The following is a 12,777-nucleotide window of genomic DNA, read 5'->3' on the forward strand; positions in this document are numbered from 1 at the left end:
AGGTGATTCTTTTCAGGTGGTCAATATGATTAATGACAGTGAGGACTCTTTCTCCTCGGTAAGGGTTCTTATAGCAGATGTGAAATGTTGATGCGAGACTTTGTTGATGTGAGAGTGAGTTTTGTTAGGAGGAATGGCAATTCTTTGTTTCGTTTGACAGTCTGCTGTATTTTGTTTGACATTCTGTTGTCAATAAAATTACTCCTAAACTTTGGCAAAAAAAAAAACTGGACCGGAGTATTTTAGTGCATCAAAAAAAAATATGGACGGTTCGAATTTGTGGCATACTTTGGAGAGAAGCAGATGCAAAATCACACTGAATGACAATTCAGAATATTTTGCTAACAAATGCAACCATGACTGATGAATTTGTTACTAAGGTACGGAATTTTGGAAGGATTGAGGATCACAAGTCGATGTTTTCAAGATCACAATTCGGCTAAAAACTAGAATCAGGTAAAAACAGATACATCCTCGAGTGAAATCACCTCCACAGGCTATCATGAATCGATTTCCAAATTGAAACCAATCTTCAAAGTAGAAGCTGAATCCAATCTTCAAAGTACACTAGAAAAATGCGAGACTGGAATTTGTATATCACCCCTAACCTCTTTCAAACAATCATCGACAATGCATACAGTTTTGCAAGTCACCAAGTCATTGGCTATGATACATGATGAAGTCCTAATGGATACACCAATGAGCCAAAGGATACACCAATGAGCTTTGATAAGACGAGACAATAGCGGAGATGCCTAAGGATTTCGGTTGTATTATTCATATTTGACACCACTAATAGTAGGAAAATAGCCCCAAAGACAACTAAAATAACCACATTTTCCTTTCATCGCGAAGTCTTCAGCTCCTTAATTAACATGGCTTTTGGTACTTGACACCACTACCCGAAAATCCTGACTCTAACCCTGATTACAAGACCGAAAGAGAGAAAGAGAGAAACATTCAACTAACTAACTAAGCATGGGCAGCTCATCAACACCCTCTCTAACAGATTTTACCAACTCTGGACTATCTCTGCCAGCTCCCGCGTTCATCTCAAGCACCTGAGATGCATCATACATGGTAGGCCTAGAATGTGGTTCGACGCGCAAACACCAGACTGCTAGATTCAAAATGGAATCCAATTCGTCTTGTAGCTTCTGACTAGTAGGAGGCGGAAGACGAGGATCCAACACATCTGCCAATTGTATGCGTTCATTGTCCACGGATGAGTATAGGTTCGAACTGAGTTCTCCCGGATGCAATCCCATCAAAATCTCTAGTGTCAAAACACCGAAGCTGTACACGTCACATTTCTCTGTCACTGCCATTGTGTACGATAATTCTGGCCATGCCAAGGAAAAAAAAAAACACACCAAGAATGTCTCGTGTTAGTTCTCACTCACGAATCAAACTAGCCAAGCAAATAAAGGATGGCCTTTCGAGCACTAAATAAAGTTACCTGGAGCAATGTATCCGAACGTGCCTGCAACCGCGCTCCAATTTGAAGAATCGGGCTTCAAAAACCTTGCCGTGCCAAAATCTGAGACATGAGCCTCCATTTCCGAGTCCAACAGAACATTCTTGCTCGATATGTCCCGATGAATTATGGAAGGCGCGCAGTTGTGATGCAGGTAAGATAAAGCGTGAGCCACCCCTTTAACTACGTTCACTCTCTTACTCCAGTCCAACTCCTTGGCATCTTTATCTCTCCTCAAAACATCCGCCAAGCTTCCTCTCTCCATGTACTCACAAACCAAAAAAGTGTGCTTTTCATGGTAACAGAAGCCATAGAGTTTCACGATGTTCCGGTGCCTTATTTCTGTCAGCGTGGCTACCTCATTCGCAAAACTCTTGATCTCCCCAATCTCTGAGCCTTCATTCATGAATAGCTTTTTAACTGCTACTACCTGTTGAGGATTTACACAGAATATAAGATAGTTATCAATCGAAATGATAGATAGAGAAAATTTATTTGAAACTTCCAAAAGTACCTGCCCACTTGGTAAGTTAACTTTGTAGACTCTGGCCGATCCTCCCTGTCCAATGCAGTATGCATCGTCAAAATTGTCTGTAGCGCGAACGATATCTCCATACACAATTCTTCCACGGAAATTCCGGATCAAAAAGATGTTTTCTCCCTTTACCACATCTTCTTTCTGGCCTTTCCGGTTACTTTTTCGATGAAGCGCGATGGCCCCAACAAGCAGAAGCAAGAGAAAAAACGAGCCTAACAAGGCAGAAACTGCAATAATGATCAACCGCGAGTTTCCTTTATTTTCCTTACCTCCACCCCCAGACACTGAGTTGTTACATGGTGTCAAACCTTGGTTTGGATAACCGCATAGGTTCTTGTTATGAGAAAACGCTTCGGACGGAGACTTATTGAAAACCTTGGAGTCAGGCAGAGGACCCTCCAGTTCATTGTACGACAAATCGATGGTTGACAAGCTGAGCATTCCACTGAACGAATCCGGTATAGAACCGGAGAGAGAGTTGTGGGAGAGGTTTAAAGCTTCTAGGCTAATCAGCTTCCCAAGTTGAGGCGAAATCTCTCCAGTGAGAGAGTTGTTACTAAGATCAAGCAGAATTTGTATAGATACAAGATTACCAATCTGATATGGAATGCTCCCATTCAAGTGGTTTGTACTCAAACTTAGAAAGATTAATCTTGAGATGTCTCCAATTTGATATGGAATAGGTCCGCTTAGCATGTTCATTGAGAGATCAAGAGAAGCCAAATTGGACAGTCCCCCGATTTCTAACGGTATTCGACCAAAAATGTTGTTGTCACTCAAGTTTAACAATGATAATTTCGACAGTTGTCCAACTTGGGCAGGAATTTCGCCGTAAATCTTGTTGGAGGAAAGGTCCAGCTCTACTAATTGGTTCAATTGGGAAATTTCCACGGGGATTTCACCTTCTATAGAATTTCCGCCCAAATTCAGCAGTGTCAAGTTACTGCATTCTCCCCATTTGGGTGAAATTTTCCCTTGTAAATTGTTGTGGCTCAAATCGATGTAAGTGAGATTTGGGTACAATCCAAAATCTTGATCAAGATTTCCGGTCAGTTGGTTATATTCAAGCCGGACTCTGCGCAAGGATGTGCAGTTTTTTAGGCTTACCGGAATTGGACCGGTGAAATTATTGTACCCAGCGCTGAAATTTTGTAGCTTTCGACCTCGACACACTTGTGGAGGTAATTGACCACTCAAGTTGTTAGAAAGTACGTGAAAACGTACCAGTGATGAAAGATTTCCGATTTCTTCCGGTACTGAACCGGATAAGTAGTTTGAATACAAGCTCAAATCGGTTAACTTGGTCAAGGTGCCGAAACTTTTAGGAATCGGGCCAGTTAATCGGTTTCGGTTAAGATGCAGGAAAGTCAACTTACTCAAATTACCCAAAGATTGAGGAATTGGGCCAGAAAATCTGCTACCATCTAAAGCCAAGATTGTCAAATCTTCCAAATTACCTATCTCTGGCGGGAGGGGACCACTGAGCGAAGTATTTTGGAAGAGTAGCTTTTGGAGGCTAAGCAGGCCGGTTTTAGCCTGACTTGACCCACGGTCAGGAAATAACCGCGGGTCAAGCTGCCCTGTTATGGCGTTTCGCCCAAAATCTAGCTCGACAACCTTGGTGAGATTCGCGACAGAGAGAGGGATTGTGCCCGAGAAAGAGTTGGTGGAGAGATCAAGATACACGAGGTTTGAGAGTAGGCCGATGTTGGTGGGTATGGCACCGGTTAGTTGATTGACTTTGAGGTCGAGACGGAGGAGAAGAGGGAAATATGAGAAGTTTAAATGATCAAGAGTACCTGGTAATCCCGTGTAGGCAAGGTTCATTCCAGTTACATTTCCTGCAGCGTTGCATGAAATTCCTCGCCAGTTGCATGGGCTTGAAGCTGAAGAGTTACCATTTGTTTGGTTGAAAATCCATGAGCTGACAATTGTTTGGTTGCGTAGGCTTTGTTTCCACAGGAGAAGCGCTTCGACTTCGGGATTTTGTGGTGGTTGAGCGGTGGAGGGAGGTGCGAAAACCACCAGAACGACTGAGAGAGCCAGAGCAAGGTAGTTGAAAAGGTTTGGCATTTGTGAAAAGGTCTGTTTTGGTGGTTTGATTTTCTGGGTCCACTTTATTTATTTCCCCTTTCAAATGGAAGGAAAGGGACATAAGGAGGGACAAAAATTAGACTTCTTGAGTTTTACCATGTTACTCGACAAAGATTCAGAAATTGTCCATAGCCTGAACCCCAAACCCAAACTCTGACCTCCACTGAGAAAAAATGAGACAACCAACTGAGCTAGCTTGGTTTCTTAATTGGTAATTGACTTGTCTAGCATATATATCTAGTTTGTGGTATTTGAACATATTTCAGGTTGTCCCACGTCCACATACATTTAACAAAAGTACATGAGATAACTTTAAAAATACAACTCAAAGATAACTATATTCGAAGTCGTTGAATTATGTTTTGTGTTCTTATGATCTATACATCTACTCTCCGTTTCTTGTATGTGATTAACTTATAAATATACTACATCTAATTTGTGGGTGGATTGATGTGGCTGTTCTAGGGTCATTATTCATATTTTTCCGGTAAAGGTGTCTAGGATTTTATCTTGACTAGTCTCCACACACCTATCAAATCCGTGGGCGCCGCTATTCGCAGCCCTCTATTTACTCCCGTAGCCCACTAAATTTCGGTAAATGATTGTTGAAAATCATAAATAACATTTCGGTAAATTGCTGTTGAAAACAAGATTATATTTCGGTAACTACATGTCGAAAATATGTTCAACTTTCGGTAAACAACTGCCGAACATGCATTTTCGGTAAACATCTGTTGAAAAAAATATTATATTTCGGTAATTGGACGCTGAAAATATATCTCAATTTCGGTAACTAACTGTCGAGTATAATTGAAAATTTTTAACGGGCTATGGGAGTAAATAGAGGGCTGCGAATAGCAGCGCCCAAATCCGTGATACATTTATCAAATAGTTGTCAGTCTAGTCCTCGGATTATAAAAGAATTATTTATATTTTTATCCTCCAAACTATCTCTCTTCTTTTCTACTTCGTCCTCGTACTACCAAAACAACTCATTTCGTCCTTAAACTATTCAAATTCCACCCATTCAGTCCGATTAGTTTAATAACGAAGTAGAAAAATGAGTGATAATTTGAACAATAAAAACAAACTATTCTAAAAAAACTATTATAAAACTATCTCGACTTAATCATTGCTTAAACTGATAGAATTACTTTCCCTTGGTCAGAGAAAAAGTAGTTATTAATCACTTTCCCTCTTTGACCAATGAAGCTGCCATGCATAGACCATATGCATCACGTATCTCTATTTTAAAAATCTCCTCTAGAAGCCTTTATTGATGACACCGACGACTTGGACTTCGAAATTATACCAAGCTCTAGACTAAAATTAAGCAGATTGGTTTCTTAAGATCCAAGTAAGCCTAGAAGGACTTGTATGAAAAAAAAAAAAAAGACTTTTCAACTATCGCTTTCTTTCTTGGTTGCACACAGTAGGTTGTAATATTCTCTTATCAATAAAATTCTTAGTCTTTCATGAAAAATGAAAAAAAATGGAATAAATTTAAGATTTCAATGGAAGTGCTTCGAGGAAGTAAAAATAGGAATTGGAGTCTCTTGTCTCTCTTCAATTTCTCAAAGGGACGGGATGGTCCAGGTCCATTCCGTCTATTTGTGACCCTTCTCGGATTCAATTTAATAATCAAGACCATTCATGTTTAGGACCTTGTCCAGTACTTATGGCACGCCAAAAATTATATTTGATTGGAATCATTGGATATCGTAACATTTCAAAAAGTCTTTTAACTTGAAGAAAATTATTGCAATATTAGCTAGATCGGAAACTTGTTTTTCTTTAAAAAGACATCTTCCAAAAGCACATTAAACAATACCCGGTCAACATTATTTTCAGGGTGGTTAATTTTGTCAACTAAATTTAAGAAATGAACAACGATATGCAATCAATCATCGAAGTGACCTCGGGAAAGATCCACAATAGGTTGGGCTGCTTGGGCAGAACCATTCAGAGGTTTTGTTCAGTTGTCGGGAATACTGTGTGGGAAATAAATTCCCAAGAAAGTTAAGTGGGGTTTGGTAAAGTAAAAATAATATTATTTATTTTGTTGTATGTGTTTTTTTTTACAAGAAATCTTTCAGGAAAACTAAAGTTTATTCATTTTGGCAAGACCTATTTTGCAGAAAAGTGTGAAAGTTAAAGACGTGGATCCTATAACTTTCTTGATAATTGAACAAATAAAAAATACGGAAAAGCTATTTTTTTTTCCTTCCATTCCATGCAACTGAGCGTGGTATTTTAGAGACAGAGAGTATCAAGTCCTATAAAATATCCGTTCGATAAACAAATGGAAACATAGCCGTTTTGCCTTTTGAAATGCCCAGAATGAGTTGCATGAAAAAGACTTTGCTTTACAGGACTTAGTTTTTGATGGTCTTGACCGCGTTATATATAATCTCACTTGTCCAAAATGACTTCCATTTTTGGTCCTTTATATATATTTTTTATAACGGGACATTCGGATTAACTTGTGCGCAACTTGACTATTTCGGACCCTAAAATTAACGGCTGGGCAATCTTCCAATGGCCCCAATATTTTGAACTTGCGATCTCTTGGGGCAAGTCTTTTCTTTACTTTTTTATGTTCACTTAGTCAAATCCGATTTTGTTCCGGTTATTGTTCCCTTTTCTGGTCCTTTAACGAATTTACTATTTTCATTGTCCAAGAAAAACAAATACTTCATATTTTATCCTGACATTAATCTAGAGAATTTTCAACCATGAACCCTTGCCTTGGTGTGGCTATTATTCAAAGTCCATCTACCTACCCATAACTAGGCATATCAATGAATCGGATCCAATCCGAATTCGATAATGTCAATCCGGTAATTCAAATCCGGTAATCCAAATACGGATCGGATTAAATCCGTTATCAATCCGATCTGAACTTTGTTTTTTTTTAATTTTTTTTACAAAAAAAAACTGTAAATTTTTTATTTTGAAAAAAATATATGTTTAAGAAGTTGTATTTTTATTTTAAATCTTTTTTGGAAAATAATTTTTTTTTGCTACAATTTTTTAAGTAAAAAAGTTTTCGGATTCGGATTACCACTATCAGATTCGAGTCTTATTGGATTTATTGACGCCTACCTATGACGTAGCGCGATTATGCCCTTTAAAAAATATATTTTAAGACACAAATATCCAAACTATTGAGGCAAGATTACTTGTCAAAAATGGACAGAAACATAGGAGTTTGGTCAAAGGTATTCCTATAACATAGGAGTTCTCATTATGGGGACGTATCTCAACCAATTCAGTTGGGACCAGTTTGGTCCAGTTAAAACTGATTGTGGCCATCCCCGAGCTCACAAAAATAATCGGAACCGTTCACTTTTTAGAGCACGTTGAAAATATTGACCACGCTGAAAATCACGTTGATCAGATATAGTTTGACATGATTTAGAAATGCATGCATTAATTTTGTAAGAATAAAAGTGTGCAACACCAGATTGCAACCCTTTGACACAATTATTTGAAGATTAATGCATTTCGAAAACATAAAAAATGATTTCCGATCAATGTAATTTTTGGTGTGGTCAACATTCTAGACGAGCTCTAAAAAATGAACGGTTCCGATCATTGTTGGGCCCACAATCAATCTTAACTGGACCAAACTGGTCTCAACCCAAACTGGTTGGGATACAACCCCTCGCATTATGACCTGACTTCCCTTCACGCTGCAGTTCAAACCAAGATTTGCAGGAAGCAGTCGCATCTTTGACCTTCATTTTCACTATCAGGATTCAAATTTGTTATATACATGCAAATCAGTAAGAATAAATTACTCCAACTCTTAGTGACAAGCAGGGGCGGATATAGAACTTTATGTCACTAGGGTCAAGTCTTATATCAGAATTGTTATGGGCACCAACGATGAATATACTGGCACGCGAGTCTCACTACGGATTCCGTACGGATAATCCGAGCCGAATATGAATGAAAAATTAGAAGATTGAATTAAGCACCTACATATATTCAACTACGCTAATTTTTCAAGGGCCCACTCCGTTTTTTTTTTTTTTGAAATTATTGAACAGCTCGAATTATCTATGCGGGATCTGAAGTGGAACCTGCATGCCACTGTACACTATCGATGTCTTTAGATTTCGGTCTTATATGTAGGAATTTGTTTCATGAGCTCTCAGAGCCGGCTTATAGCCAAGGCGAGGGAAGCGAGCGCTTCGGGCCTCCGAAAAAAATTAAAAACGAGGGCCCCCAAATTTTTAGGATTCCTATATAGATATATGGTCCACAAAAAATTGCACTAGACTTCTTTACACAAAATAGGCCCAATTGAAATTTAGGAGCCACAAAATAGGCCCAATTGAGATTTAGGAGCCATAAAATAAGCCCAAATTGTGGAATTATTCATTAGAAACACTAATGCATTAAAAAAAAAAGAAAAAGAAAATAACTTAAGGGTCGGTAGGAACTAGCACGGAAGATATAGCCAATCAAAAAAGATCAAAAAAGAAAAAGAAGATATAGCCGATCATAAGGAGTAAGTACGGCAGGAACTAGAAACGCTTCATGCTTGAGGAGTCGAAGGGGAGGGAAGACAACAACCAACGACTGTGGACGGAAAATACTTGCACAAGGAATTCCTTGAGGCCTCTCTTTTACTATCTCCAACTCTCCACCTCTACCAAGTAAGTTTTTTATTATCTTAACCAGTTGACCTAATTGGTAAAATTTGTAGATCACTTTTGTATAAAAAATATAGGGTAGTCTCATTCAAGAGGTTCGCTTCCGACCTTCAAAACTTATGAGCCGGCCCTGGAGCTCTAATGGCATGACTATTAATTTCCTTTACTTATACTTTAAAATAGGGTGGTGATGATGGTGATAATGTCAAAATTATTTTTGTTTGTGCCAAAACTCCAGTACATTAAAGTCTTGTATACTACACATGGTACAAGGTTTTTGTGCACTAGAGTTTGGCCCCAACAAAAACAGTTTTAACATTATCATTTCCTTTAAACCGATTTTGTACCATCGGTTTTTGTGAAATTTGTTAAGGGTGTCATTCGAAAAAATTCACTCCGGGCTCGCGAAAAGCTTGTAAAACTTGGAGAAAAATATATCTCTATGATACAAAATCTACTTTGACTTCGGTTTTGCCCTTAATTAATTCAGGTTTAGAGTTTCCAAATTGGAGCCCATGTATCATGTTTCTTCTTTTTTGCTTTGCTTTCTTAAAATATGAAAGAGAGAGAGAGAGAGAGAGAGAGAGAGAATGGGAGTGGGTATATGTACTTGAACGTGGATCCAATCAAATCACAAGTTTTGAGAGAGAGAGAGAGAGAGAGAGAGAGAGAGAGAGAGTGGGTCAGATGTAAGAATTTTTTGAGGTCAAGGATTGTAATATTGTTGAGATACTTGAACAAAGTATTCTCTTGGGGCAAATTTATCAATATAGCCCAAAACTTTATAGATTTTCTGGGGTAATTTTCAACTCAGTGGGTCACCTAACTCCACTTGCCATTTCTTGCGTCCACCCCTGGTGACAAGAATAAACTTTTACCTGCTAGAGTCTTTTTTTTTTAACAAATTTGAACCATTAAAAATACTTTTCAGTCCAACATCAAATTGCAAAGAAGCCATATCCTTCTCATTAATGTTTCACCAAGTTAAGAAAAGCAAAAATCATACGAGATTTAAATACTTCGATTTAGTTATTTTGTATTTGCGATGTGTAAGACCACCTCCAACAAAGACCACCATCCAGGAACAAGGGATATATAGCTTAGAGCATCTACAACTTTGACTTCAAATTGGGGATGTCAATTTTTTTTGAAGGCTGATGTGGCATTTTGACATCTCTAATTGACATCAGAACCTACTCTCCAACTCTTATGTCAAATTCTATTTATTTGACATCAAATTATCCCTTTCCAACTCTTATGTCAAAATACAAATAGTCATTTTTTAAAATTTGGCAAGCAAGGTGTAGGTAGTCAAAGTTGGCATGCTTTCTCCCCCTTCATCCATGTCAAAAGCCACGTAGGATTTGGCCCAAAAAAGGCATCTGGGTTGGTTTGTCAATTAATGTCAAATATTACCATTACAAGCTCCACATCAGATTTGACATCTCCCGTTGGAGATGCTCTTACATCCAAGTTCACATCTATTCTTACGTCCTTTCTCACAGGTGAAGGTGGTGCCCACAAAACTATCGAGATGGTCCCGCCATGACTTGTAAGAGATGACGCAAGAATGGATGTAAATTAAATTCTTCTCGTGGCCGAAGAAGAATTTTCTTTAACCTGTTTTTCTTTATCAGCGAATTTTCTTTAACATTAGTTCAGCTCTTATTATACCATTTGACCACTTCCACCATGGCCCTTGCCTCAGAAAGATTCGGGGACGGTGGTGGGCCGAAGGTACTGTGCACGATGGTGGGACGAAGGTACTATGCACAGTGCTGTGTTTAATTTTAACCGTTCAAAAGTGTTTTGGATAGTCTAGATTTTAAAAACTCTTCCCCGAAGCATTTTTTTTAAATTCAGGCCAATAATTGTCGAGACAGACGGCCTGAATGTGGCACAACACTGTGCATCACGGAAGGGCCAGCACCACCCGCGTCCAGGACGACTTTTGGTAGTCTTTGAAGTCTTCTTGTGGCCCAAGTTTCCTTAGTATTATTTGGGCTATAAAAAGAGATGAGCCCTATATTCCCTGTATTACGCTTGAAGGAAAATGGCTTTAAAAATGCTTTCTGTCGTTTGGAAAGTCCTTTTGTTTTGTACCCTTCTCTTGGCTTTTCAGGTGGCTGCTAGGGAACTGCTCCAAACTTCCCCTGTCCCTGGTGAGTTTTCCCTTCTTATCTGTTTGTTTACTTGATCCGAAAATAACAGAAAATGGTAATATACCAACGCCATCTATATTTGAGTAGTGTATACGATATGCACCCTTCAATTATGGATAGGATTTTATGATACTTTGATGCGAACTCGTAACTTATTCTTGAATTCGCAACTTTGATTACAAATATATAATATTCACGTATAATTGAAAATTCAAGAAAATAACCTTGACTTTATAAATTTTTACAGACGTGTATGTATTTTTTTACATAGGCTAATTATATATGAATTTAAAGCGATTAATTTGAAAATTGCATACCATACACCTTCGAATAAGGGATCTGTATTGTAGCAATTTCAAGAACAATTCTCGGTAATTTCAGCCATAATGGTGATATTTTTGTCCCCTTTGGATCGAATGTGACATGTTTCGATACTTTTTACATACTCTCCCCATCCAGATTTAATAGATTTTTTTTTAAATTAGTGTCATTTTTCAATCAATTATATAGTATAATGTTTTACATGATTTTGAAAACATTGTACTATAGAACTAATAGAGATCTATCAAACAAGATTCATATTCGATATAAAATTCATTATAGATTCAAAGATATAACCCATTTTTTAGCCGGTTAAAATAGAATTAGGAATAATTAAATCCGGACAGAGGGAGTACTTATTCAATTTATCTCGTCCAAAAAGAAACTAGAATAATAACCGAAACATGGACCATATTTTGAAGATAAAAAAAAAAATCGTCGCTGACTGCCCAATGGCCCCGATTGGATGCATCCATAGGGAGGGGGATTATTTATGCGCCCGGATAAGGGACCATTCGTAATGCATGCCTTGGTTTGGCAGCCCAAAAGGATATACCCGGACTATTTATGGTTGGGACTATTTAATCTGATTGAAGGTGAAAAAATTATTGACAGCTCTCGAGTTGTCCACATTTAGTCCACGCAGATGAGGCACTCCTCATCCCCCTTCTCCCACCTTATCTTTTCATTTCAACAACAAAACAACCCTATGAAGATAAGAAAACGAAGCACAAACAATGTCAAAATTTGATTAGTCTTTTTTTCTTCTTTCTTTCGTGACTTTTTTTTTTTTATCAGCTTCTTTATTGACTTTTTAAATGGGGTAGTTTCTGAAAAATAATTTTACGGTTCAATAGAAAAGATTATTATTATTATTATTATTTTGATTTGCTAAAGAAATGCCATTATTGACATGCCTCAATTGTCTTGTTCAACAGAGACACCACCCTCACCCACGAAGAAATTGGGCAAACGCGATGACCCGTGGCCCGTGGACCCATAATCCATGAAATTAATTATTTCATCTCTTTCGGAATAAGAGGCTCCTCATCAAGACTAATGCTTGGGTTTGAGTCTCGCAGTTGTGGGCTGCTATTTTGCTTTTCTATATTTTTCTAGCAATAATTGAAAAAAAAAAGTAAATTATCTAAAATGAAATTGTAGTGGATCTTGTATAAATAACTTCAATTGAACAATATTGTCGTTTGTTGTTTCAAGCTTTATGTGGTTGCAACTTGTAAAATTCTTGGACCAACTTGCCCATTGCATTTCTTTTTTTTACTCTATATATTTTTGTTGATTTCATTTTGTATCTTTCGGGATGAATGAAATTACTTTTGCCTATAATAAACGAAACAAAAACAAACAAAAAAAAAAAACATTGTTGGACCAACTGCCCTCTAAAAGTGAACAACCACATTTGACAATTTGCAGGTTATTAATACTCGTGTTGGCAAGATCATACAAAATTTTACTCCGATTTTAATTAAGTTCCCAAACTAGCGAACAGTGAGGTTGATC

General features: G+C 37.8%; 1 protein-coding gene and 1 long non-coding RNA gene across 2 annotated transcripts; one reads left to right on the forward strand and one right to left on the reverse strand.

The window, feature by feature from the left end:
- Positions 1–647: 647 nt before the first annotated feature.
- On the reverse strand, positions 648–4,120 carry LOC131318087 (MDIS1-interacting receptor like kinase 2-like). Its single transcript, XM_058347891.1, has 3 exons — positions 1,992–4,120; positions 1,460–1,907; positions 648–1,342 (listed from the first exon to the last, which is right to left on the reverse strand). The coding sequence occupies exons 1-3, from the start codon at positions 4,086–4,088 to the stop codon at positions 969–971; spliced, it is 2,919 nt and encodes a 972-aa protein (XP_058203874.1). The 5' UTR covers positions 4,089–4,120; the 3' UTR covers positions 648–968.
- A 6,553-nt stretch (positions 4,121–10,673) lies between these two features.
- On the forward strand, positions 10,674–12,473 carry LOC131318138 (uncharacterized). The gene is made up of 2 exons (XR_009197510.1): positions 10,674–10,935; positions 12,195–12,473. It is a non-coding gene; the product is annotated as an uncharacterized LOC131318138 (long non-coding RNA).
- Positions 12,474–12,777: the final 304 nt, after the last annotated feature.

The sequence above is a fragment of the Rhododendron vialii genome, chromosome 2a, assembly GCF_030253575.1.
Source record: "Rhododendron vialii isolate Sample 1 chromosome 2a, ASM3025357v1".
NCBI lineage: Eukaryota > Viridiplantae > Streptophyta > Magnoliopsida > Ericales > Ericaceae > Rhododendron > Rhododendron vialii.

Bases quoted from the DNA above. Each gene is read 5' to 3' on its own strand.
- LOC131318087 (XM_058347891.1), bottom strand. From the start codon at position 4,088: ATGCCAAACCTTTTCAACTACCTTGCTCTGGCTCTCTCAGTCGTTCTG. The intron at 1,908-1,991 runs GTACTTTTGGAA...AATCCTCAACAG, and splicing joins TTAACTTACCAAGTGGGCAG to GTAGTAGCAGTTAAAAAGCT. The intron at 1,343-1,459 runs GTAACTTTATTT...TGGCATGGCCAG, and splicing joins GTTCGGATACATTGCTCCAG to AATTATCGTACACAATGGCA.